General features: G+C 52.1%; 2 protein-coding genes across 2 annotated transcripts in view; one reads left to right on the forward strand and one right to left on the reverse strand.

Moving 5' to 3' along the window:
• SEPTIN11 (septin 11) overlaps positions 1-4,850 on the forward strand; it is a 47,646-nt gene extending 42,796 nt beyond the window's left edge. Inside the window, exon 10 of the mRNA XM_033513964.1 lies at positions 172-4,850. Within this exon, the coding sequence (XP_033369855.1) occupies positions 172-187 (16 nt within the window). The 3' untranslated portion in view covers positions 188-4,850. The remainder of the gene's footprint in view (positions 1-171) is intronic.
• Positions 4,574-27,300, reverse strand: CCNI (cyclin I). The gene is made up of 7 exons (XM_015623717.1): positions 27,183-27,300; positions 15,673-15,829; positions 10,325-10,459; positions 7,925-7,999; positions 7,625-7,765; positions 6,653-6,883; positions 4,574-6,171 (listed from the first exon to the last, which is right to left on the reverse strand). The coding sequence occupies exons 2-7, from the start codon at positions 15,784-15,786 to the stop codon at positions 5,710-5,712; spliced, it is 1,158 nt and encodes a 385-aa protein (XP_015479203.1). The 5' UTR covers positions 15,787-15,829; positions 27,183-27,300; the 3' UTR covers positions 4,574-5,709.
• Position 27,301: the final 1 nt, after the last annotated feature.

Raw genomic sequence — 27,301 nt, forward strand, 5'->3', positions numbered from 1 at the left:
GGGAGCTCAGGCCGGAATGGGTGCGTGTGACACCTGCCCGGTACATTCCTTCCCCCGTGACTTACATTAAAATGTTGTTCTTCCTTTGTTCCCCCCCCCCCACCCTCACTTTTTCATTTCAATTCTGAACCTCTGTTTCTTTTCTCTTCTGTTTTTCTCTTTTTTCCGTAGCTTCTTCTTTATGTAAGCGTCACTTGCCAAAGCCCCCACACCCCCTCTCCCAGTGGAGCGTAGGGCACTGGAAGAGCCGTGGATCCGGGCACCCCTGCCAGCAGAAGAGCCATCTCATTCCTCCATCACGTGTGCCCTCCTCTCCTTCCCCCTTTGTTCCCACCCGTGCGTCTGAGGGTGTGCTGTGCTGTGTGTCTGTGCGGGATCTGCCCGCTCCCGGCGCGCCTCCGACAGCGTCCAGGCTTCCGGCACTGCCAGAGGGAACGGCGGCCTCACTGGGACTCGTTGCTCTGGGTTAGTTGGACTTCTCTGCCTCCCTCCCCCTTTTCTTTTGCCATAACACGCACACACTGAGCGACAGACTGGGGGTGAGGATCTCATTTCTGCCTCAAGCCCGCCTCCTTTGGACACCACAGCTTCACCTCAAGGGCGTCCTGTGCTCCTCTGGCACGGCTGGAAATGTCTCCGTAGACTTGGTGATGTTCTCAGTGTGTCTCTGTGCGAAGGTGGATGACACATCCAGTCAAGGCCTTATTTTCTGGCTGTGCCTCGCCACGGGCAGGGCAGGATTCTGGTTTGGTACAGCTGAGCTGCACCGGCTCGTACCTAGATCGAGGGCTTCATTTTATTTTCGTGAAGCCTAACTAGTGGTTATTTTTGTAACAGTCCTGAATGTGGGCAAGTTGTTCAAATTTCTACCTTGTTTACTTGGGAAGTGAACTCTATCCAAAAGCTTGAGAAGTGCCAAAGGATGGCTTGAAGGTAAAAACCAAAACCTGTAAATGGGTGTAGTGACCTCCAGCTGGTTTGGGATGGATGGAAGGAGGCAGCCTGAGCCTCTTGGGATGTTGTTTTGTGTAGAGTGATGCACTTTTATTTTTTAACCGAATACTAGTGATTTATTCTTTGCATCTGTGAACCTTAATCAAGGAATCCCCTTCCTTTAACCTGCCGAGGTAAAGCTACCCTGAGGTGGTCTGGGTTTGGCCTCTGGCAATCGGTGTGTGACGTGCCAGCTGCTGAGGGGCTCTGCTGAAATCTGCTGGGTTTTTTTTTCCAGAAGCACAATATCTTGAAGCACTTTTCAGTGGGAGACAGAAGGAAAACTGCTATTCCTGGAAACCTTTGCAACCAAAGAGGTGACTTTATAGGTACACTCAGAAGAGTTACTGAGCTTGGGCTGTACCCTTTTTCCTGGGATGTAGCTGGACTTGCTGGCTGCTGCCCAGCCTGAAGGGCTGTGGATATTTTTCAGAAAAAAATGGTAACCATGCAGCCTGAAAACAGGGATTAAACACAGCCAAGGGCTGCTGGGGCTCAGGGTGTGCTGGTGCTGGAGCCTCTCCTGTGCCTCATGCAGGCCAGTGGGATTGCCAGCCTGGCCCAGGGCTGGCTGCACACAAAGGTGGTCGCTGCTGACTGACAACGTGCCTTGCCCATTAAATGCCCAGCTTAGTGTGTCTTTCCTTCCAGTGCCGGTTTCCAGTGTCAGTGACTGCTGCTGGGGGCCCAGGGGCCTTGGCTGTGGGCTGTGCAGCTTGGCCAGGTCAGCCACCCCAGCCTCTGGATGGATCCTGCAGGCTCCTGTGAGACCCTGTTCCAGGCAGGGAATCCTCTCTTTATGTTCCCCTCAGCCCTCACACCGTGTTGGTGTTGTTACTTCTGACCTCCAAACAGAATTATATTCCCAGCTCGATACAGGGAAGCAGACGGGCACAAGCCAAACACCGATACTCACGCGGACTGCCTTTATTTTGCAGCTCTGTAGAGTTTTGCTGTGCTGGTGCCTTGAGTCCTGCTCGCAGCTCCGGACCTCGTGTCTGCAGAAGGACACAGCGGAGTTAGAGAAGGGCACTAATGGTCAGTGGGCTGGAGCAGCAGCGTGCCAGGTGAGGGGGCTCCGTTTGGAGAGGGAAAGGCAGAGGCGAGCGAGGATCCAGCCCTGCTGCGAGCAGGAGGTGGCAGCACACGACCTCTGGAGGTCCCCTGCAGCCCAGCTTTATTTGTGGCTCTTGGGAAGCTCGATGGCGGTGAGTGCCGAATGCCGGGCATTAAATCCTCCAATTAATCCAGTGGGCACTTAGCTGGAAGGAAATGGGCTGGAGACATGGAGTAGCTTTCTTACAGAGCAGGTACTGACCTCCCGGCGTTTGTTGCCCCAGGTTGTTGAGGTGGACGGTGGCAGCAGAAGGTTTTGGGCTTGGCTTAGGGTTTTTTAAAAGGTAAATTCAGGGAGGACAGGTCCATAAGGGAAACAGTCACAATCCTTTGGTGGTGGATAAGGGCGGAGGGGAGGAGTGGGAGGCTGGGATGTCCGTGGAATGAGGGGTGGAGCTGCCAGAGGTTGGTGGGGGCTTTCCCACAGCCCAGGGCTGGGAGAAGGGATGACGACGTGACCTTCAGCTGCTTCCTGCATGGCTGCAGCTCTTGGGGAAGAGGTGTCAGCGCGGCTCAGGGAAGGGTATTTGTCACCGAGTGTCCCCCAGCAGAGCTGGGAAAGCCACTTCATCCACTCCCAGTTGCAAAGTCGTGCTTTGGGGTTAACCCTTGTGTGGCTGCTGCAGAGGAGCACACTCGTATCTGGAGAGCAAATCCTTCAGGGGCTCAGGGAAGCCGGGTGCTGCGGGGAGCAGCACAGCGTGTGAGGCTGAGCTGGGATTGCAGCTGAAGGCTTGAAGGAAAAAGGCAGCAGTGCTCCACCGGGGTGTGGCTGCTGTGCCCTGGGGAGCTCCCTGGGCTTGGGGCACTGAGCAAACGCTTGGGTTTGTGAGTGCAGCCGTGTCATCCCAGTGCTCCTGAAGGAGATGCTGGCCTGTGCTGCTCTGGGCCCCACTGGAGCACACACAGACCCTGGGCTGGCATCTTGGGCAGATCCCTGACGTGAAGCACCGGCGTGCTGCCAAGTTGGTGGGAAGGTCACAGGGACGTGAGGAGTCAAGGGCATCAGGGGATGTTTTCCTGTGGGAAACAAGAAGCCCTGGCAGTGCTCCAGTACGGGCCCATGTTCCAACAGTGGGAACAGCACAGAAGTCAGGCTGCTGCTGAAGGTGATGGGGGCCGTGCCGGGAGGGGCTGGAGCGGGCAGCTGCTGCGCTTGCTCCAGGGAAGAACAAAAACAACGGGATGCTGTCAGATGCTGCAGCCACAGAGGTGCCCACAGGAGTCCAGGGCCTGTGCCAGGACAGCAGGACACTCACCTGGACCAGGCTGTGCCTGAGCCTTGTTGTGCTGGATTTGCCTGGCACAAGGGAATTGGGGTGGGTTTGTGCACAGCACCGAGGAAGTAAAACGTGTCTGTTGGACGTGGCTGTGTTTGGGACTGGGGAGCAGGAAAGCTGCCTTGGCAGCCAGGGAGACTCAGTCCTGCCTCTACAGGTGTTTGCTTCCCAGGGCTCACCAAGCCGGCACTGTGGCTCTGCTGGCTCCGGGCAGCACAAGGAGGCCAGGAAGGGTTCTGGGCAGTTTGGGGAGAGCCACAGTGATGCTGTTAATGGGGTGCATTTTGGAAGACAGAGCTCTCCCCAGAAGGCTGCCTTGAGCTGGGGCTGTGCCCAGTGGGGCAGTGGGAAACAGTGACAAGGACACAGTTACCTTCCCAGAGCAATGCTGAGCCGTGGTTGCAGCACCCCTGGGACAGCAAACTGCCCCAGTGGCACCCCCATCTCTGCTGAGGCCCAGCTGCCCTCCTTGCTGCTCCAGCCAGCTGGCGCAGGCTCCCCGTTCCCATCCTGCCAGCTCCTCTCCTTGTGTGCAGCTGTGAGTGCCCCATGTGCAAGGGAAGCAGGAATCTGCCCCTAAACCTGGGGGAGAAGAGCATGGGGAGAGAAAAGCCAGTGTAACTGAACTGGAAAAGGTGTGTAACGTGCCATGGGCTGGAAGCAGTGAGCCCCAGAGCTGGGGATACCCTGCAGCGCCAAGGTGCTTTGACACCTTGACCCTGCTCAGCAGCCTGGCTTTGGAAAACTGAGCCGTGGGAGGAGAAGGTCAGGGACTGAAAATACTCTAAGGACAGCAGGAAGGGCTGCAAGGGAAGGAAGACACACACCCTGCTGAGAAACGTGGTCTTGAGGGGGATTTTTTGAGCCATGGCAGGAAGAAGCTGAAACCCAAGCGGAGGCTGTGGTGGTGGACTGCTGCAGGAAGGTGGCACCTTGGAAGGCAGGGAGCAGGAGGGACTCCAGGCCAGGGGACACGGAGCAGTGTCCCAGCCAGGCTCTCAGCCTGGGAGGGTACCAGAGCCAGGGCTAAAGCTGGAACTGCTGGAGAGACAATGAGTTCGTGCTGGGTGACTCCCCTGGCTGCCCAGCCCCTCTCCAGGGGTCTGGCACACAGCAGCTCCCTGGCAGCCTCCAGGTAAAGCCAAGCCAGGCCTCGGGTGAAAAGCACAACACCAGACAGGGAATCCAGGACAACTTTCTTTATTGCTACCAGAAGGCTTTCATCAGTACAATGGCTCTGGATACGATACCTTCCTCAGGGCTGTGGAGAGAGCTTACAGTCGGGACAGGGTGTTCTGAGAACAGGGTGTCACACGGAGGAGACGCGTTAAAGGGCTGGCTCTTGGTTAGAAGTTACATGAACACAAAACTCGGGGGTCGGGGTGTTTTGTTTTGGTTCTGTGGCTGGTGATGACACACGTTCCAAACCTCAGGCGTGCTCAGCCACCCCGGCACCTCACCCAGCGGTGCTGGGAAACGTGCAGGGAGAACCGGGCTCTGCGTGGTTCAAGGGTTACATTTGGTGGAGAGAACCAAGCCTTGGTGAGAATCCACACTGAGTGCAACACAGCAAGAAAAAAATGGTTTCAGTTCTACAGATACAAAACCCAGTAACTGCTTTCTGTGTTGGGAAAGGCAAACTGGTGTAACTGGGAGAAGTCTCTGTGCGAGGCACAGAGCACCTTGATACTCCTGTGGGAATTACTGACGTGTGGAGCAGCTTGCGTTGGTTTGGGCTTCTTTCCTGCCTAATCGTTTGTTTAAATCCAGTTTTTCAATATTATCACATTTAAACACCCAACTATTAACAAAAGAGGTTTTCTGTTTAGAAGGGCAAAAGAAAGCTGCGGTGGAGGTGGGGCAGGACAGAACGTCATGCACGAGACTGGCTGAGAACTAAAAGAGGAGCAGGCAGAAAGGGAGCGAGGAGCGGGTGGGAATGGGATCAGCATTAGTTGGCTGGGAAACCCGGAACAGCTCCGCAGGGCTGCTGTGAGCTCTCGGATGTGGAGAATGGGCTACAACACACAGGAGCAGAAAAACAGTGGAACCAACAACACTAGAAAGGAACAGGTTTTTGCTACTTTTTTTGTTTGGTTTTTGGGTCTTTTTTTAGATTTTTATACTTTTTTGTGTTTTTACGTGCTTAAATAGTGGAACTAGAATTAGCCGCACAAGAAATAAAATTGAAGAAAGGGTCGGGATTTTTTTTTTTTTTTTTTTCCCCTGGTTTTCTTTTGGCTCCCTTCAGTTCAGCCTGACAAGGTACGGCCCCTTCTCGCCCCGCTGAGGACACGGGCTGCCAGCTCCCGTGGTGGCACTACATGACAGACACCGGCTGCAGAGGCGGGCAAGGGGACACGCTGCCCTCCTGCCGCGAGACGTCGGCGCCGCAAACAGAGCCCATGTTCTCCAGGGCCACCGCCTCCGGAGCCAGCTCTTCGTTGTAGAGGCGCTTGATGCCATCGTAGAAGTCGTCCACTTCCATCTCTTCCACCTTGCGCTTGGCGGAGCCTGGCTTGCAGCCGCCGGCGGGGGCGGGCAGGCGCGGGTAGAGCGCGGCTGTAGCTGAGACGGGCGCTTCTGGCCGGCCGTTGTCCTTGGAGAAACCTGGCCCTGGGACAGAGGAGGGCTGGCGGTGGAACACTCCTCTGTTACAGGTCACCAGGGTCTGCTGGAGGGGACTGTAGACATATACAGAGTTGGGCAGCAGAGAAGGCTGCAGAGTGGAAAGGTGATGTGCCACGAGCTCCCGGCAGTGGATCAGCTGCGAGCTGTCCATCTGGAGGGGGAAGACAAGCAAAGGTACGGCTGTTTTGGGATCGCTGTTCTGGCATCGCCAACAACGCGCTGCATGCCGGACCCCTCCCACGGTGACTTCCTAAGATACACCCCCTGCTCCTTCGTGCACATCGTGGGGGGAAAGAGGCAGATCTTTGAGACAGTCAAGGATTTCACTGCCTGTGTTTTGCGGCTGTGAATGAAAGGAAGAGGCACTGCCGAGAGGGATTTCTCCCTGCTGTGTTTTCTCCCTGGTGCAGCAAGGGCCTGTGTACATCAGGGCACACGGCTGCTCCCCATCACCTCATGGAGGTGGCCAGGACTCCTATAGGGTCAGTGCTGTCTCTCCAGGCAGAGGCCCAGCCACCCCCGCAGAAGAGGAGCAGCGGGCAGCCACGGGCAGCACGGAGCGGCAAAGCCCGGAACGCCGAGCGGGATGCGGCCCCGGTCCCTCCCCGCTCCGCGTGCGCCGCCCTCCTCACCTGTGCCTTCTGGAGCAGCTCGATGATGAGAGCCAGCCAGTCGGGGAGCAGCTTCTCCAGCTCCAGGCTGACGATGGCCAGCGCCAGCATGGAGCCCTTGAACTGCAGCAGCTGGAAACAGGCCATGCAGTGCAGCAGCTGTTTGGTGAGTGCCGCCACGTGCTGCGAGGGGCTCGGCATGGGCAGCAGGGCCAAGAGCTGCGGCCTGCTGGACACCGCCACGGCGTGGAACTGCAGGACACAAGCACAAGGGGCAGCTGCCGGCGCCGGCCAGGCCACGGCAAACCTTGGGAGCAGCCTGGACACACAGGGATCCTCCAGCCTAACCCTGGGGGCAATTTCCACCCTGCAGGGAAAATCCCGACACGCTGAACCCACCAGAGCTCGCTGGTGGGACCTGTTTGGGCACCAGACTCTAGGGCTCTGCAAAAGGCATTCCCATCCACCCTTGTTCAGGGGTCCTAGCCCAACTCCTTGGGCAAGGAGTGAGGATAAAATTCCACAGAGAACCTGAGGACACCCCCCCATGATCTCCTCTCACGCGTGGATCTGGCTCTTGGCCATGCAGGTCTGCAGCAGGCATGGATCCACACTCCCGGCCCACCCTTGGGGCTTTCTCCATGGCTGCACTCATGGTTTCCCTGCTGCATGGTGCTGCTTTGAGGAAGACCAGTGGCAGTGAAGAGTTAGGGGCACAATTTTCAGGAGCTGTGAATCTGTGGCTGAAGACGCCCCAGACCAGGCCCAAGGGTCAGATGGCAGGCCCATGTTTTGGATACTGCACTTTAAGAGTGACAGGTCTCCTGGAATTCTCTGGCAAGGCATTTTCTTTCAGAAACTACAGGTACAGAGGAATTACAAATCTATTTCCAAGGTCTTTGCTCCCCTACAGGTAGAATTTTTGTCTAGGTGCTTCTTGACACATTTGCACTGACAAGACACCAGAAAGAGCATCAGCAGCCCTTTACTTACAATATGAAGGAAATCCAGTGGTGTTGCCATGTGAAGATCCCAGTTCAGTTTATCCAGGATGATCTTCTCCATTCTGCGAATTTCAGCTGGAGAACAACCACAAAAGCTATCCCGAGCCAACACTTTCAGTACTGGAATCCTCTGCAAAAGCCAAGGCAGAGAAAGAAAGGAGAGAACCAGTCAGTAGAGCAATCACACCAAAGGCTTCACCCCTCTCCTGGCAAGTGGCAGTGACCACGAGCAAGCAGAGGTAGGGCTGGGAGGGCAGACACAGTGCCACGGCAGGAAGAACAGAGTTACCTCATCTTCCTCAATGGTCTTTGCAGCGAGGAAGAAGCAGCTGATTGCAATACAGTTCAGGTACTTCGGACGGGCCTGTGGGACGGGAGGGCAGAGAGGGCTGTGTCAGTGGGATGCAGCCATGATGCCCTGATCCTCCTGCTGGGGCATCCCAAGCTGCAGGGTCTCCTTCTGGGTGTGCAGGTCTGACTACGCCCTGGCAGCGGGGCAAGCTGTGCCAAGCACAAATCCCTGCTCCGTGACGTCAGGCAGGGCAGGGATCTGCCAGCCCCGTGATCACAGTGGGCAGCACTGAACTGGGAAGAGCTCGGGTTCAGGCACTGCAGCAGAACTGGCAAAGAGAAAATCCTGAGGGGAGCTCGTCCCCTCACAGAAAAGCTGCTCCACCTGCTGCAGCAGAGCTTTGCTCTGAGTGCTGCTGCGGCTGACACATGAAATGGGAATGGGAATTGGAAAACACTGTCTTTGCCTGGGGAAGTGTAACTCAGGAATTAAAAAACCCTTGTGAAATTACCACTTGTAATTTCACACTACAGTTCCCAGAACTGTGGCCCAGGGATTAGTTAGGGAGAGCTGCTCCCTTAGACAAGGAGATGGTTTTTAGGCAAGGTTGTAGCAATTTGGAGGGGAAAGGGTTTTTGTGAGCTTTGTACATGTGAACACCTTGGTAAGGGGCTTCACTCCCACTGGCAGTGTAACAGCCACTGGCCACGGCCACCTCCTCCAGAGTGGAAAGGCAGAGGCTGTTGCTAAACCCTGGCACAGCTGCAGAGCCGTGAGCAGCTCCTGGCAGCTGGGCTCTCCTGCCTGTGCTCAGAGATGCTGAAGGCAAAGGCAAGTGAAAATCCTGCGCTCCCCGGCTGCACTCGTGCGTTCAGGTGTCCAAGGGAATGAATTCCCTTAGGACAGGACTGGGACTGGGCCCTGCCGAGGGTGCTGTGCAGTGAGGTACAGCAACTCTGCTGGCTCTGGGTAACAGTGCCAGCAGTCTCCAAGTCTGTTCCTGGGGCAGGGACTGGTGGTGTTCATAGTGAAATCCCACAGAGCAGCCCCTGAAAAAACAGGAGTGGAGAGGAATGAACTCTGTGGGAGAGGAATACTGGGGCGGGAGCACACAAAGGCCCAGTGCTCATCCAGGGAAAGCCCCTTTGCCCTTCCTGCTCGCTGCCCAAAGCACACAGTGGGCTCTGGACTCATAGTCCCACATTTTCAGTACCGGCTCCCTGGCTGCTCCAGCTTGCTGAAATAAAACCTGCACTTGGGGGCACTGGCTCCTGAGGGATCTTAATCTTTGCTGCAATCTCGGCATTCCAGCAAATCAGCTACTTGAGATTCTTAAAAAGAGTAACTTCCATGGCTTGCATGAAAACATGATCAATATTTATTAATATTTAAGGGGTGAGTTAATGAATGATGTCAGTGGTGTTGTAGCAAAGTCTCCCACAGGGGAAAGCAAGGGCACAAGGCTGGGAACGCATCCTCCAGCTGCCATCTCCTAGGGGATATTGCTCACCCAACACGCTGCTGCTGAGGGGTGACACACGTGCACACGAGACCATGATTGGACCAGGATTGCTGAGCATGGAATGGAACTGAGCAAATGTGGTCAGAGATCAACTTCCACAGCCTGACTTCACAGCTCCAGGCCAGGGATTCCACGTTGGAGCAAAGTGTGTTTGGTCACTCAGCAGGTACAAAGCATGGCCCAGCTAAGGGGGCCAGAGGGGCAGCAGGTCCCAGCTCCAGCAAGCCCAAAAGGTTTTCTCCCTGTTTTTAAGCAGTTTCTGTGGAGGAACAGCCTGAAACCCAAAGGGGCTCATCCATTCCAGTTGGGTTGAGCACAGCAGGAGGGCACAGCGGCCACATGGAAAGCCTGCACCTGTGTTTGCTTCCCTTTTTCCTTCCCACCTCTCACACCGGTCCAAGATGGGAGTCCATCTGGCTGTAGAGCAGCTTGGTAGGGAACTACTCTCCCAGAAGCTGTTGTCTGTGTTTCAACCCTCTCGGCCCATTTTGTTTCCCCATTGCCCTGCACCAGCCCCCCCACGCCAGGCTCAAAGCTCTGCTCAGTTCTTTTTTGGGCTGGTTTCCCGCTAGCAGGTGCCCCAGCATTTCGGGGTGGTACAAACAGGAGGAAAGCAGCCATGGAGGTGAGCAGGGCCCGTCCCTGGTGCTGCTGTCCGAGGGCTGGCCTGGGGCTCATGGGCACTGCCTCAAGGACTGCCCTCTGGCTGTCCAAACCCCCCAGCTCTGGCTGCAGAGCACAGCAGGTGCTGCCCACACACGTGTGAGCAGGGCAGGGGCGCGGGCCGGGGGAAGGAAGCGCTTCCTGTGGCCACAGCAGCGACCGCGCGCTACGGGCAGCAATCTGTTCCCGTCTGGGGAGCTGCAAATATTTACCTTTACTGCTGCTAAAAACCTGTCCAAGAGGCTGATGGCCAGGGCGAGCGTTTCTGGGTAAAGGTGGAACTGGTACTTGAGCTTGGCCAGCCACTGGATGACCTCATCCCTCTGCCTTGGAGAAATGGCTACATCCTGGGGGAGAGAAAGACAGACTGTTCTTACACACGGGCTGGGAAAGTCCCAAAGGGGCTCACTCGGCACAGAAACAAAACCTCCTTTGGAAATGGGGAGCTTGGAGCCAGCCCCAGTCACCACTTTGTCCCTGCAGTTACTTATCCCATCCCAAAAACATGCCCTGGAAAAGACAACTTTGCTTACAGCAATCCCAAACCTCACTCCAGTGTCACTGTACAGTGGGGAAAAGAGGATGGGTGACCTGTAGTTTGTCAAGCACTGGCAGGCTCAGCTCCAGAGCAGTGCCCAGAAATGTATTATTTATTTAGTTATTCTTTTTTATTGTTTTTTTAACCTCCTCAGATCCATGTGGATACACAGAAATTCCCAGCTGGAACAAAACTCCCCTTGCCAACGGCAGAGTGGAGGCACTTGGCTGGGGTTTTGTGGGGAAAGGTTTATTTTTTTTCTTCAGCTTATGGGGATTTTTTTAGCTCAGTACCTGTCAAATAAAGAAAATTGCAAACAACTGACACAAGGCTCTCTGTGGCTCAGTGACCTGGGAACAGGGAGGCAGCAGCCACAGCCTTGCCTGCAGTTTGGGTTTGGTGCTTGGTTTAGATGTTTGGCCATTGTCTCCCCCATCGATCTGTTTGGACAAGAGCTACATTTCAACCACACGTACAGCTCAGTCACTGACACAAAATCCTTCCCTGTGACCCAGTTCAGAAATATCTCCAGCTTTCCTAGAGCCCTTCACATCAACCAAGGAACTGTCTGGTCTCGCTCCAGTGGGGATTATTGGGGACAATCAGCAGGGATGTGTCCACAAACATGAAAAGCTGGGCTGTAACTGCCGCTGGTAATGCCATGAGGGCAAAGCAGCAGGAATTCAGAATAAAACCACCCCAGTACTGATACAAAATAAATACTTCAAGCTACATCTACCACTGAAACACCTCGGTGTCACCAGCACTGTCTGCTGCTCCAGATGGGCCTCTGCTCTCAGCTGCTGCTCAGCTACAGCCCGGCTCTTGAATAAGAAGTGCCTGCTGTTTTCTCCAAGAAACACGGGTTCTGGTGAAATGTGAGCCCGCCTGGGGCAGGAGGGCCCAGGAGCACAATGAACACACTGCACACCAGGAGATGTTACTGAACGCTCTGCTCAAGGTTCCCAAGAGGGGAAAGGGACCTGGGCTGTCCCCAGGGGGAAGAAAGGGGAATGCTCAAGGAGGGGCTGGAAATATTCTGGGCAGGGGAGGGAGGGCTCTGCCTCAGCAGCATGGAGGGATTTCAACACCACCACCTTCCCCAGCCCTTCCATCCTTGGCAAATCCCATTCCTGCTCGATCCCACCACAACAGGCAGCAGCTTCCACAGCTCCCAGTGCTGTCTGTCCCGGCTGGGCGCTGTTTCCCTGTGCCTGCCCAGGCAAAAGGTGAGGTCTTCTCCTAAAACCAGCATGGCTGGGAAGGGGAAGACTCTCTCTCTGTGTGCTGCCTCTCCTCCCCAGCCCTCCTGCGGCCTGCCCTTGGATCTCGCTGCCCATCCTGGGCAGGCACCAGGCACCATTTCAGACTCGGGGTGAGCACTGCTGGCAGGGATGGAACTTGGGGAGCAGCAGCTGCTGCTGGAGAAGTGTTTGACCCAAAGCCACAGCACAGCTGGGATGTGAGATCAAACCAACCCAGCCCCACAGGGCCTGGGAGGAAGGAACAACTGCAAAGCACCCTCAGCTCGGTGCATGTCCAGTGCAAGGAAGGCTCCAAAATTGAACTGGCTCCTTAAGAACTACCTGGGGAAATAAAGGAAAGGGAGGGAGTCTCCAGCTCTTTTTGGCACCCAACAAGAAAGGTGTCTACTCCAGACCCTATCTGCAAATAAAGGATTGGGAGGATGGAGGCAGAATCCCCTCACACAGACGGACAGACAGGTGAGTTTGAACTCCAGGAAAGGTTTGTTACAGCCTGTTTTAGGAGACAGGAGCAGGAGTGAGAGCTGGTACCCCCACCCTCACAAACACTGCTGCTGCTCCACACAGGGCAAGGAGCTTCCCACACAAATGCCAGGCTCCATCCCTCTCTCAGAGCTGTCTCTGTGACAGCCTCAGAACACAAGTAACAAAATGCAGCACAGTAAAATTAATTAAGCAGCGAGGTCGCTGATCCTTAGTTAATTGAAACTAAAAGCAAAACTGAGACACTCTGGGGGCTGAAAGTGAGAAAGTCCCTTGGGGTAGAAAGCCAAGGTTCCTCCTTGGGGCAGAGATCCTTCCTGTGTGTCAGCCCTGCTCGAGGCAGGAGAACCAGGGGCTGAGACGTGAGTGCTCCGAGGGCAAGCACAGAGCAAATCATCTCTAGGGATGCTGATCTCTCTCGTACCTGGAGACTCATGGAATATTTAGGCTGAAATAAATATTATCTGTGAACAAAAACATGACTCTGTTTTCACTGCTGCCTAATTGAGAGGAAACACCTCAGCTAATGATCTTTCCCTTAATATTTCGTGTCAGGTGTTCTGCTCTTTCCCCATCTGTTGCTGCCTGGGCCCTGTGGGCTCCTGAGCAGTCAGCAGGTGACCTTCATTAGGATTGGAAATAAACTGAGCTCTCTGGACTCCTCAAGAGGTACAGAGAACAAGTGGGGAAACACAGTGAGCCAGGACAGGAAAGAAAGGAGGCATGACACAAGTGACACTCACTTGCTATAAAAATAAATCCAAAAATCTTCACTGATGTCTCTCTCAAGCAAAAAGTTACTCATTAACATGCAGAAATCAACCTTTCACCAGTCTTTACTGCTCCATTTCTCAAGCCTTAATCCCAAGAAAATGCCTGAATGTCACCTGCATCTCATATAACCTGTGGGGGAGAGGGGAAAGGGGAACCAGAAGGGAAAAAAATCCAAATCCATTCAGAAACAGGAGGAGGTTCCAGACTCAGGCTACCATTTTTTCATGCTGAAAAGCCTTTGTGAGATCTGGCTTTGGTATGCTCCACATACCCAGGACACTGGCCTGCATTTAAAAGGAGGGAATAGGAATTTTTAGACAAGAACTACAAACAAAACAGAAGAATCAGGTACATTAAATCACCAGGAATGAAGTCCCCAACAGATCCTGCACCCCATCCTAAAAATGGAAAGTCTTCCTGCTTCTGTAACTATGGGTTTCTTTCTTCCTGTCAAAGACCTCCACTGATACCTATTTAGAAACAGTTTGTTCTGGTTTTAAACACCAGCACCAAAAATGTCTCCTAAAGAGTCATAACAGAAAGTTTACTCCCCAAAAATACCTCCCCTAGTGTCTCCAGTCAGACCAATGGATTTCTGCAGACACACTCAACGTTTTGTCACTGGCAAAGCAGGTGAGTTCATTAAACCTCTGTGCAGCCGCTCCACCCTCGGAGCAGGGAACGGAAAGTTCCACACGCTTCGGGGTGCCAGATCTGATCCAAGGAAGGATGCACATTTCCCGATTGCCACGGGAAATAAACGACAAGGGAGGTATTAGGCTCCCTTAAGGCTTCCAGAAGAAGGCAGTGGATGTTAGGGAATCTGACCTTCTCCCAGATATTAAAAAAAATAGGATAATTCATATTACATGTGCCTGCACCGTCGCCAAAGTGAATGCTGGGGGAACATGGAACAGTTGGACAAGCTGGGTGTCAGGAGCTGTAGGAACAGAGGGAAATGTGTGGCTACAGACAGGAGCATTCCCAGCTGCTTTGTGGCCTCCCAAGCCCGGGTTTCCCCCAGCAGGCAGCTGTGTTTACGCTCTCCTCTCCCTCTGACCTTCCTACATCTCACACTCACACACGCAGCTTCCACTCCTGGTTAGCAGTCCCTTACTGCTAGGAAACATTTAGTAGCACAGCACTGGTAATGTCAGTGTCTGAGCTGACATGTAGGAAAAGAGAAAGAAAAAGGTTACACCGAGACAAGAGTTTTGGGGGTGGAAATTCCAGGAGTGAGGACAAGCACAGAGGAGGAGGGACTGCTGTCAAGTCTGCCTGAGGCAGGTGCTGGTTTCTGAGCCACCAGAACCAACTTCACCACGGCAGAACGGCAAGTGCCTCATCTCTGTGAAATCTTCACCCATGAATCTGGTTTGGCTACCCCATCTTGTTATCCTGTCATCTTATCTCCCTACATTATAATCACCCCAGGAGCACAGCCAGCAGGGAATGACGGGCTGGTTTACCATAAGCCAGAGTCTTAAGCTGTACGTGCCTCAAGACAGCCACAGCTACAACGCACTCCACACCTCTGACAACCAGATCACTCCTTTGGAAACCAAAACGTGGATTAACAAAACTAATACTGAGGCCCTTAAAAATGTATTTGCTCCTGCCCAACAGCAGCAGCTTCTTGTTTGCCAGACAGAGAAAACAAAGACGTCAGGGATTAGCTCTGAGTGCAGCTGACTTACCTGTGTGAACGTTTCATGTGCTGCAATAACAGCAAGCCTGGATCTGGGCCCTCACTGCGGTTGTTTCAGCCCAGCCCAGCAACAAAGGGCCAGAAATTCCGTGACAACGTCCTCACGTTCCACGTTTTGTTTCAGACAGAACTTTGTGGAGTGCACAGGAGAGACAGAGCCTCCTCCCAAAGGAGCACAAACCCACTTTGGGCTGGGTGAGGCCATGAGGGGCCCGGTCCAACCTCCCTGTGGCACAAGATGGGGCTTAGACTATGGAGCCTCAGTGGGCTCTTCCACCCTGAATTTTCCTCCAACCCCGTGAGAACATTCCTCACTGGAACAGGCCAGTGCCTGGCTCTGCTACACTTGACACGAGCTTGCACCCTGCTCCATAAATAGACCTGCTGGAGTCAGTGGGGTTCTTCCTGGAGCAGGCATCAGATCAATGCTGCCATTAGTGAATTACTCCGAGAAAATGAAGCTGCTTTTAAGAACTGTTGCAGAGTTGGTGCCCAGCAGAAACAGGCACTAATAATCCACACCGTTTGTAAAATTGATTTAATCAGGACAATGTATGGATGTGCTCTCACAAACCCGGCAGAGATCTAACCCCGTGTGCTGTGCCGTGTGTTCTGCACCCCTGGGGCAGGCCTGTCCATCAAATAAAGAGGGAATTGCTTCCCTCTGAGGCCAATTCCCTGGGTGTCAGGAAAGGGAACTGCTCCTGAACACCTCCAGTTGCTCCCCCACCAGCCCCCCCAGGACAGTCTCCTTCCTCTGCTGGGATGGATGATGTGAAGGACAGACATTACCTGATCAGGCTGAATTTTCGGCACATGTGCTTTCCACATTTGAGCTTCCCTAGAGATTGCCATCTCCAGAAGGAGAGACAACCTCTGGCTCTCCAGGGGTCCTGAAAACTTCATGGTAACCCTTGGATCCACCTGCCACCCAGCTGGATACAGCTACCTGCAAAAGCAAAGACAGCTTGGTGAAACACTGGGCTGTGCCTGTCCAGCAGAAGGCAGTGCAGAGGGGACTGAAGCTGCAGGAAAAGGAACTGTTCCCCCAGCCCTGGCACAGCCTCACCTGGTAGCAACAGCCTGTCACAAAACTTGTCCAGTACAAATGGGAAACAAAGCAGAGACAAGGATTTTATCTTTCACTTCTTTGAAGACAACAGATTTCCACCACCTGCTCTCAAATGGAGGAGATGATCTGATGGAAAAGGTTATTTAGGTAGTTCTGAGACTGCCTACCATGACTGTGTCTGCAGATTTTGGACAGATTTTGGGCAGATTTTGAGCAGTGTTAAATGACTTAAGCGAAACAGTGAAATGGTAAATGAAGGGTAAATCCATGGGAAAGTTAGTGAAACTTCCAATTCTTTGCATGAGGTCCTGTGCAATCCCCTCAAGGTGGATTTTGGCCAAACACTGGGAACAGAGTTTCCCTAACCAGGCATTTTCATGTGAATACAACAAACAGTCCCGGCTGTATTTACAGGAAATGAGCAAGGTGCTGACTCTGAGGAAATAAACAGAATTCACAGGGAAAACAATCCCTTATTATAAATAACAACAAAAGCAGCTCGGAGCAAATGAAGATTCAAGGTGCTTTCCTGGAGCTAAAGGAAACCTTAAAGACCAAGACTGGTAGAGAACAAATGTTATTCTTTATTCACACAACCTGCACCAGGTATAAAACAACACTCCAGTCTCACTTAAGAGCCCAGAAGGTTTTAAGTGGCAAACAGACGTCAGGGCCCTCTGTCCTGAACAGGAACCCTTTCTATATTAGATTTTTACATAACAAATCCTGCTCCATGAACAAGGGACAGCCTGTACTGGCTTGGCACATCCCTACACCAGGTGTCCAGATGAATAGACACAACACCTTGCAAGCAGGAGTCCTGAACAGGACTCTTGAAGCTCTGTGGTGTGCCTCCTCCTTACCAGTCTCCAAATGGCCACCGTGGGCTGAAAAACCCCTATGAGAAGTTCCTCACTTGCCCAGAGGGAGACTCTGCCTAGGGAAGTGAAACTCCAGAACCTCCAACCACAGTTTCTTTATGTGCATTCACTCGATCTTGCATTTCATTTGTAAACCTGGGGCTGATCCTGAGGACACTCACTGTAAATGGGGCTGAAGGGGAAACAGGGATGCAGAGTCACAGCCTCCCCTCGGGAGCTTCATTAGCATCTCATGATCCTCCCATCAGAGCCACAGTTTTCCCTGTGGCCAGACTGCTTCCCAAGGGCTGCATCCCTCACCACCTCATGGCAAAGGGTGGAATGTGGCAAGGGTAGGAGCAGACCCAGGACAGAGGCCTGAGAGCCAGAAGACAGGGAGCAGCTCACTCCACACTTGTCAGGAAAAAAACAGCAGCTATATTTAGCCCGACCATGTCTCCTGTCATGAAATATTGATGGTCCTTCCTTGGTTTTGCAGGGAAGAGAGAGTAATTAGCCAACCCCCTAATCATTGGAGACAACACAGGGAAAAATTTCAGGCTGTTTTCTTGTGTTGTGACATAAATATTCCCACCATGTTTACAACACCAACGGGTTTTGCAGTCCTCTGGAACCAGCAAAGAGGTCCCAGTTGCCCTGATCCCCCCTGAGGATGTCCCTGCACTGCCTGGGCTGGTCAGTGGCCCCAGCACAGAGCTCAGGGTGTCCCGGGACATACCCAGGGCCTTGCAGGGGGCATTTTTAGTGAGCTCTGCTGTCAACAGCTCTCCAGCTGCCAAGGGCAAAAGAGAGGGGAAAATAACCTTTCCTTTGTGAACTAGGGACGTAATTCAATTGAGGGCTGAGGACAATAACCTTTATAAGGGAAAAAGAAGAGGAATGACGCGCTTGAAAGTTTCCCTTGGAGCAAGAGCGGCGCGCAGTTTTCCAGCCGAGAGAGCTCAGCCGGGAGAGAGGCCAAGCACCCCGGGGCTGAATCGGGTTTGCATCTCCATTTACATAGCTCTCCATCAGATAAATGAGTGCCATTGGAAAAAACCGCCAGCAGGACTGCGTGCAGCCTTCCCAAAACACAAGGGAGCAGAGGCAGAGCAGGCTCTGGGAGGATGAGGAACAGGAGGGCTGGCACAGCTTCCCAAAATGCAGCACAGGGCGGTGCATGGACGCTTCTCTCTGCCCAGCTCAGGACAGGAACACCTGAGCAGCCCAGAAAAGCAGCGCTACAGAACCCTGGCGGTGTGGCAGCACCTCTTAGACACCAGCAGGGCCAGCAGGAGGCCTGAGCCTGACCCCACACCAAACACTTGCTCCAGCCAGAGGCTTCCTGAGTCTTTCTGCAACCGAGCCTGAGCCACCCACAGCTGGAGGAACTGCCTAAGCTGGGAAAGTCACCATCACCTAACTCACCCCAGCTTTGCTCCCTGATTGAAAATTGAACTTTAGCTCCAGGGTGCTGGCATTTTGGGTTCGGGGTTTTTTTTCCCCTGTGGTTACTTTGGGAGTTTTTCAACCACTGTTCAAACAGTTCCTAAAGTTCCTAATCTTCACTGGAAGGACAACTGGCTGCACTGAAACCTCTCAAAGAACAGCTGGGGAATTAAAATAGGAGAAGTGAGCCCAGTCAAGGCTTTGACGCCTCCTGTGAGGAGCTGCAAGTTGGATCTTGCTCTGAAATTAGAGAGTCAAAACCTTGATGTGAAGTTTTCACTTGTGAGAGGCATCAAAAATCACCTCCTTATCCATGGCAAACACCCCGAGCTGGTCCATAAAATAAAGATCTATCATCTCATAAAGATCTCTCTTTGGTCCAAGTTTACAGCTACCTTGACTCAAAGAAATGCTTTTCAGTTTCCCTGGAGAGATTTTAGGCTGCCAAGTGCTGCAGGCTACAGTTTCCAAAAGCAGTTTCTGCAGGAATTGGTGCAGATGACTCCCTGACCAAGTAACACTTCATGGTTTGGGGGGTGCATTCGTGTGGGGTGCAAAACACAGGAGGTTTGGTTTCTTTAGGCTTTGTAATCACTTGCAGTGACTATAAAAAGTATCTCCTGCAAACAGAAGATGCTGCTTCAGGAATGTGCTCAGAACAAGCTCCTAACACAGCTCCTGATTTTCCTGCCCCCAGCTGCAATTTAAGTGTCCTCATACAACTGAATTACAAACAGCATCACTGAAATAATTCAGGGCAGTAACAAAAACCTTTGGTTTTGATTGTGGCTCGTTTCCTGTTTGCTATGGGGGGGTTGGTTTGTTTGTCTGTTTTTAACACAGCTCATTTTGTAAACAACTGACAAGATTTCTAGGGCTAAAGACAGCCCAAACCCCACTACCTTTGTTTTGCACATCAACCCAGGTGAGAATTCCGAACACGGGGCGTTATTCCAGTGGAGCTGAAGCACCACGCCAATTCCTGCAGACCTCCTATTTTCAGTGACCAGCAGCCAAATCTGCTTCAGCTTTAACAAGCAATAATAAAATCTCACAGATGACCTGCAAACAGATTTTTCTGGGCAGTGGGGGGAAGGCGAAGCAGAAGGAAGAGAGGAGGAGACTGAATTCCTCGGAGCTCCAGCCAGCCATCTGTGATTTCAAAGGATCCAAGCCTACTGCTAGCAGAAATGTCTAACTGCAAGTTGTGATTAGAAATTTCAAAGCTGTGGCCGGGGGCTGGGATGGATGTTAATTTTAGTACCTGGGGCTTTCTCTCAGCTTAACTCTTTCCTCATGGCCCGGCAGTGAAGCAGTCTGGGACTTTGTGCTGGGCAGAGGGAAATGCCAAGGCACAGCCTGGTGTGACAGCAATAAATGAGCAGTGTGGGTTCAAATCAACCGGTTTGGCTTGTACGAAATAAATGGGCAACAGAAACAGCTCGGCAGTGTTGTGAGACAATAAAAGGGAAAATGTATGTTTGGGAATACAGTTTCAAATGTTAACACCTAAGTAAGGTGTCTGTTTGAAGCAACAAACTGACTTCTGGTGAAATACAAAGCCCAGTACGAATTCTCCCCACGAGCAGCACCTCAGTGTCAGATCTAAGGGCCTGCAGGTGACCTCACACCTTTAACCAGCAGCACGTTAGAATCGTGGCTCAGCCCAAATTCGGAAGGAGGCAATTTTTTGGAGGCTGGGAGAGGAAGAGGGCCCTTGCCACTTGTCTGTGTGACTCAGCCCGAGCTGCCTCCCACAACCTGGTACAAAGGCAAGGCTCTGAGGTATTTTGGCAGCATCCTTCAGGCGGGCTCACGTACGCGCTCGCCACTTCTTTTCCTCCAACCAGATTTTTCCTAGGAGTGTAAATAAAGCTGACCTCATTTTAGTGCCCGTTTTCCAAACAGATGAATTTTTCCAAACATTTTAAAGGAACCTGCCAGCTAAAACCACGGGTTGAAAAGGGAACGCGGAGCGGTGTTTTGATGGAGGGAGGGGAGGGGTTTTTACATCTTGTTTTGAAACAGAAATCCCAGGGTCCATTTAGCAGCTAGGAAGGAGGAGCCCTCTGGAAAAGGGCTGCTCCATAAACAGGACCAGTTCTAAGAGATCTCTGCTCCCCTTCATTCCCCCCCAGCCTTGTGACTGACATCAGGGGTTTGCTGTTTATAGGAAACTTAAAATTGTATTTTCCGAAGTAGGGACTGCTAAAAAACAAGGTAGAAGATGAGCTCCTGACTGAACTTTCAGACAATGTCACCATTCTTCCCTCCTGGCGAGACGGGCGTGCTTCCAGAACCATGCCTGCCCCTCTCCCTGTTCTAGTGGCTCTGGTAGGAAGTGCCAGAGGAGGAGGGGGAGGAGGTGGAGGTTTGCCTTTCCTTTTTGTCTGGCAACTGCCAAGATGAGTCCATTGAAGCAGCCTTTGCCCAGAAAGGTCTTTGGCCAGTAACGGATTAAATATTCCATGCCACAGCTTCCGAGTGGTGCAAACAGGCTGCTTTAATCACAGCTCCTTTCCCTGCTGGGGCAGCAACAGACCAAGGAAACTGTGGATAAAAGGGAAACACGGGATTCAGCCCTAGGAGAGCAGCTCCAGCTGCAGAATGTATGTGTTGATACAAAGAGGAGATGAAACTCAATGTATTTTCCTGAGTTCTGCTCGGAGATTTTATTTTGGTTTAGTTGAACCTAAAAATGAATGGAAAATGTAAATTCCTCACAACATTTAAACAAATTTCAGTAGGAATGGGCCCTGCTGCTGTTTGGCAACAGATCCCAAGGCTCAGGAACAGGTCAGGAATGTGAGCCTTTACTGAGTGCACTGGGGTGTCACGTCAAGGACAGTCATCCCTCGCCTGGGACGATCACAGTGGTCACACACCAAAAACACAGTGCCATCTTCTCGTTCACAACTGAAGCACCAGACAGAATAAGGAACGAAAGAAACCAGTGCTTGCTGAAGCGACCCACATTATTTTTATGCTTTTCCCAATGTAAATGACAACCAAATCCAAGACAGCAACGGCTGAGCCTTGTACAAACTCCCTGTACACCACTGGCAAGGGAATGAGCAGCTCCCACAGGCAAGTGACCAAGCACCCTCTGGGTTCTGCCTGGGGACTCTCTGGATCTTTTGGGGACAAGGTTCAGGACTACTGGGGAACACCTGTGAACCTCTGAGGAACTTGAGGGCACTGCTGTTGCTGAGCCACTAAAGCAGGGAACCCCAGCAATCTCCAAGGAGCATCACCAGCTGCCTCAAATTAGGGAGAGCCAAGCACCTCCTAAGAAGCACCTGTGCAAAGTCTAAGAGGCAGCTGAGGGAGCAGGGCCTTGTACCAGAGCTGATGTGGAATTGAGGTGCTGTGAGCGAGAATTTTAGCAGCCCTACTCCAGTGCAAGCAGTCTCAGGCACGGTGGTGGTGCACCACAGGGCCTGCTCCCCAGCAGGGAGTGCCCAGGACCTTGGTCCTGCTCAAGGTTTGGTTGTCTTGGAGGAGCTGTGGTGGTGCCAAGTGAAGGAGTTTTAGGGCTGCACAACATCAGAGTTTTTTGGGAGATGGACAGGATTTTCTCTGGGACTTGTCAGCATGGAGAGCCTCAGCCTCATCTGCAACAGAGAACCAGGCAGTGCCCACCTCTACTATCAAGGTAAGTGAAGTGTCTGTGGAGAAGGGGAAGGGTGGAAGGAGGGAATTGCTGGCTTTAGTGCCAAAGGAAACCCTTAGCCCCACCTCAAGGTTTATAACTAGAAAGGCTCAAGGATGTGGGGGTGAGAGGACAGGAAGGCATCAAAAATTAACAACAAATGATGCTTAAGTGGCCTCAGTTTCAGCATTTGCATGTAAGCATGGCTACATCTGTGAGGTTCCGTTCTGGAAAAACCCCACACACACTTTCTTGCAGGTGAGCATGTTGGGGTGCTTCCCTGAGGTGTGTGTCTGCTTCTGAACAGTGTGGGGAGCTAACTTGGAGAGGTGTGTGCATGTGGAAGAGCACAGTGCTGGTCACAGGGCAGTGGTGGGATGGCTCCCATGGCCTGGGAGTGCTGCCCTGGAGGGACACAGGCTCTATTGAAAGAGGAGGTGCTGGTGCCTTGGTGCCCAGGGGGACTCCTGATGACTGTGATGTGTGCAGGCAGGACAGTGTGGGGGAGCACCCAGGATAGGGGGGCTCTGCTGGACCCCACACCCTCCTACAAGGAGGGGTTTGTTGGGAGGTGTGAGGGTCAGAGGCTGCCTTGGCTGCAGTGACCATGGGATAGTGGAGGCAGCTGGGGATGAGGTCAGACAGAAGCCAAAGCCCAGCTGGAACTGGCTCTGGCAAGCTCTGGGGGAGACTGAAGGGGCTTGAGTACTTGGGTGGCATGGGGAAGGCTGCAAGTAGGGTCTGGGTAAACAGACGGTGAGGTGGAATGAGAAGTGGCTGAATGACTGTGTCCAGAGCGTGGTAATCAGTGACATTTCTTTACTGTGAGGTTGACAGAGCTTTGGCTGGGTTGCTCAGAGAGGCTGTGGCATTTCCATCCTTAGAGGCATTGAAAAGGTGTTCTGATGGCACAGAGCAAGTGGTTTTAGGTGGCCAAGTTGACCTTCAGAGGTACTTTCCAGTCTCAAGCACTTGGGGATCTCAAGGGCTAAAGGTTCAAAGCAGCCCAGATCTAAGGGCCCAGAGCTGCTTGTCTGTTCTTTAGGCAGCAAAAAGGCTCGAGAATTAAAAAAAAAAGGGGCAAACCAAACCTGGCATTATGTAATGTCTCACTAGTAGTCTCCCCAAAGCAACACATGCAGAGCATGATTCACTTCTCCCACCACCAATTTAACTTGGTATAAATCAACAGTAACTTGAAGGAAGTCACTCCAAGGAAAAGCAAGCTCACAAAGTATGAGGGAAAGCAGTAATTTTATAAAACAGGGCCAGAGGCTTTCAAGCCCATAAAAACTAACTCTCTTGAGGCAAGGGCTGACAGGCATTCGGAATTTAAAGCATCATGCACCACCTTTTGAGTAATATAATCCCCTGAAACCAAATAAATACAATGCCTCTGTGGGCAAAAACACAGAGACAGGATTCAGCAGTAGCTCTTTTTGTCTTTTGGCAGCAGTCAGTCATTAACATCAATGAACAGTGATAAAACCAAACAAGTTTATACCCAGTTCAACACCCACATCCAAAAAGTGCCCGACTACGATGGCTTGATGCCTCTTGACAACAACGAAAGAGAATTTCAGGAAAAGCCTGAAAGCCTAAGTGCTCACCATGGCCAATATTTTGCTTTATAGATTCTGACTGGCTTCAGGATAAATTAGTGATTACAGCTAATATCAGGATACAGTGTGAGGCAGTAAAAAGAGATAATTATGAGGAAATGAAGAATTATCTGCTGTTGAAACAATAGATCAATTATGAGGTACAGCACAGTAGCTGCAGAGCAGCATTCTTGTGCTCTGAGGGTACTGCCTCCTCTTTCTCATCAACCAAAGAGAACCCACAGTTATACAGTTTAATTATCCTCCAGGAGCTCGAGCTTGCTGACTAATTAGCCTCTTGTTGAGACAATACAGAAAAGGATATAATTCCAATTGTCCGCAAAAATAGCACGGCACAGGCTCTTCGCTGCGTGTTCATCTCTCCTGTCCTGCGAGAGCCTTGATATACCCACAGCTCTGGACAACCTAAAACCAGTCCTGAGCCTAGAATAAAATCAGCCCAGACATGGGAGCTCTGGGAGAGGGGGTACAGAGGAAGGGGAAGGAAGCAGAGTGTCTGAGGCGGTCTGTAACCGCAGCTGGAGTGCTCCTGCCGCTGCTTCCACAGCCAAGCTGTGCGAATCCCGCTTTGCTCCTGTCGCTGAGTGCATGCACACACTGGCAGGGCTCTCACAAAGGGAGACTAAGCTGAGGCTGATGGTTGAGCTGTGTGGCTGCAGTCAGGTGCCAACGCCAAGACTTACAGTCAAAATTATTACAGAGGGTAAAGGCTGATGTTTTTAGGTGTTCTTGTCTAACAGATCGCTGTAGTCAAGTCACCCCAGCCAAGAAACAGGGTCTCGCTGTGTGAGGTGAAAAACCACCCAGAAGGTCCAAAAGCCTTTGGCAGATGGGTTCATCCAGCAGTTCCCATCAGCCTGGCAAAGATATTTGGTGTCTGGGCTGCTGAGCAGTATGGAATATCTGCAGTAACATGTTATTTACGAGTGAGCTTTCAGAGGAGTTTGCACAGCAAGTGCAAATAGCCACTGTGGTTAATAAACGAGTGTTGATAGTACTTGCAGTCAGCAAACACACAGGAAGGGAAAATGTCAGACCACATCTGCTTTGTACAGAGCCTGGAGACACCTGAGATTTCCTTCCGTTTCAATGACTTCACTGTGTTTCTTTGGCTTTTGAAAATAGCTATTATTGTGCTGTGTTCTCAAAGAAACTATTCTCAATGTAGCAGAATCCCTCTTAAAACCCCCCTCCTCAATGGCCAGCCTGGCTTTCCCACTGTTTCACTGGGGTGTGCTGGAAAAGGTCCTGAGTCAGGACCTCCTTGGGCCCCACAAAGTCATGGGAGCCAAGGAAAAAAGGCAAATACAGGCAGGTTCCTGGGCATGTTAGCTCTGGGCACACATTCTACGTGTTGCAGGGGAGGAACTGAGATCCCATGGCCATGTGGGATCCATCTGGAGATGCAGGTCTTGGCTCACAGTCTGGTCCATGCTCAGGCAATCGAGTCCTAAGGGTTATCATGTGGCACTCAGAATATGATGTCTAGTTTTCCTGAGGCCACTGCTCCTGCCTGACCTTTTTAAAATCCCTCAGTGTGGCATAAACTGCAGATGTTTTTATCTATCCCTTTCATCACCCCGTTCAAATGGATCATTTACACTAGCATGATGCTGAACTTTATTTCCTAAATACAAAAACCGCCTGGTAAAAACACAAATATTAGACCTGCGAATATCAATGTTCCCCAAAAGCCAGTTCAGCATGAGGTCACGAGTAATTACTGCTTTAACCATTGTATGGCTGGAGGTGTGCAAAGGAAAGCATAGGGATGCTGCTGGAGGTCTCATTCCAGTCTGTGCATGAGGGATGCAAAGAGGCAGGTGAGCACAGAAAGGCTGAGAATGGAAAAGCAAAGAGGCTGTAATTACAAGGGAGACGCTCAATGCTTTACAAAGCTGTGAACACTCAGTCCACCGAAAAGCTGCTCCCAGGGCAGTGACACGAGCAAAGACGGCAGCACTGAACGGTGTCACGCTTGAACTGACCCCTGATTAAACTGATAAATGTGGGTACGTGTTACTGGAACCACCTGGAAACAGGAAAACCAGAGGCAGTATCAGGATTTTTAAGCTGGGTCCCAGACCAAATACAGTGCAGAAGGACTTGGGACTAGAGAACAAACACAGTCAAAGCAGCAGCTGAGTTCTGCCACACCAAACTGTGTGTAAGTTCTACACAGGGGTGAAGGATAATTAAAACTCTGTGTGTGTGTACATCTATATACACACACCCCCCCATGTGAAAGTTCAGTTCCTGCTGGGGAGAAGCCAAAAAATGAGCTTCCCACATCCCACGCCAAGGTCTGTGTAGGCACTGATGAGAACAAGCCCTCCCCCTGCCCTACGAGCCAGCCAAGCTACTTGAAAACCAAATCTGAATCATTTGCAGGGATCTGAAATCCAACCCTCAAGACAAGGAAAAGATGCTGTGATTTGCTTGTTGAGAGACACCCTCACCTTGCCTGACCCAGGCTCCAGGTGCACCTGCAGTGGGGCAGAGGTGGGGGGCACAGCTGCCACCCCTGCAGCTGAGATGCTCCCCTTTCCAAAGAGTGTTGTGCACCACTTGCATCTTGCTTCATTTAAACATTTCAGTAAAAAAAACTCTCACCCTTCTGTCTTTAAAAGGTGTGTGTACTGTGCTGTGTACTCGCTGTTGCAGCACACCACTGAAGGAAATGTCTGGGAGCAGACAAAGGCTGATGCTGAAATAATTTTTAAGTTCAGGCTTGAATCAGCCTGCCGTCCAACTCCCTTACTTTTAAGAGTGGTAAAACGAGGGTTTGTTCCTTTTTCCCTCCTTCACAGGGTAAAAATGGGAGAGCAGGTTTTTCTGTGTTCAGTGGACAAGTTTTCAGGAGGACTCTTACTGTCACTGTGCTTTCTACCACAGGCACAAAACCCCGTGGCAATCTCGCTCCCTTCAGTTCACCCCTCTGGAGATGGCTTTAAAGAACACAATGCTGCTCTTCCTTCAAGGAAACTTCTTCCATCGAAGTCGGGAGAGCTAAGAGGAAAGCAGGCAGAGAGTGCAGCCCATCTCCGCAAATGAAGTACACGAACACAAGAGAGCAAAACCCAAAACCAGGAGGCCTACAGGGAAGCTGGAGAAGACTCTTCTTCGGGTACTGTAGTGATAGGACAAGGAATAATGGGTATGATTGAAAAAGGGGAAATCTAGGTTCGGTATTTGGAAGAAATTCTTTACTATGAAGGCAGTGAGACACTAGAACAGGTTGCCCAAGGGAGGCTGTGGATGCCCCAAGCCCAAAAGCGTTCCAAACCAGGTTGGAGAGGCTGGGGTGTCCTGCCCGTGCACAGGAGTTGCAACTGCGTGATTTTTAAGGTGCGCTCCAGGTCCTTTAACATTCTCTGACTGTAAATCCCGCGCTGTGACCGGAGTCACACCTGAGGCAGAGATGCGCCGCTGAGCCCCTGCATGGCCTGGGAGGTCACGGCCGAGGGAAGGCATAGGGACCCGACAAAGGGCACACAAAGCACCGCTGGCAGGATGCTTGGCGCGCCTTTACTTTGCCCGTGTACGATTACAGCGTTTATAATTACAGCGCTGCACAGCGATGCCGTGCACGCTCCCCACCACCCATCCCACAGCCCCGATCCCCCCCGTCCCCTGCCGGCTCTCACCTCCCCTGCGCGGCGGCGGGGTGCCCGGCGGGGCCCGGCCATCAGCACCCCATGGCGGGGCGGCGGCGCCGGGGCTCCTCCGCGGCGCTTCAGCACCGTGCGGGGCCCATGCCCGGGGC

The sequence above is a fragment of the Parus major genome, chromosome 4 (genome assembly GCF_001522545.3).
Source record: "Parus major isolate Abel chromosome 4, Parus_major1.1, whole genome shotgun sequence".
Lineage (NCBI taxonomy): Eukaryota > Metazoa > Chordata > Aves > Passeriformes > Paridae > Parus > Parus major.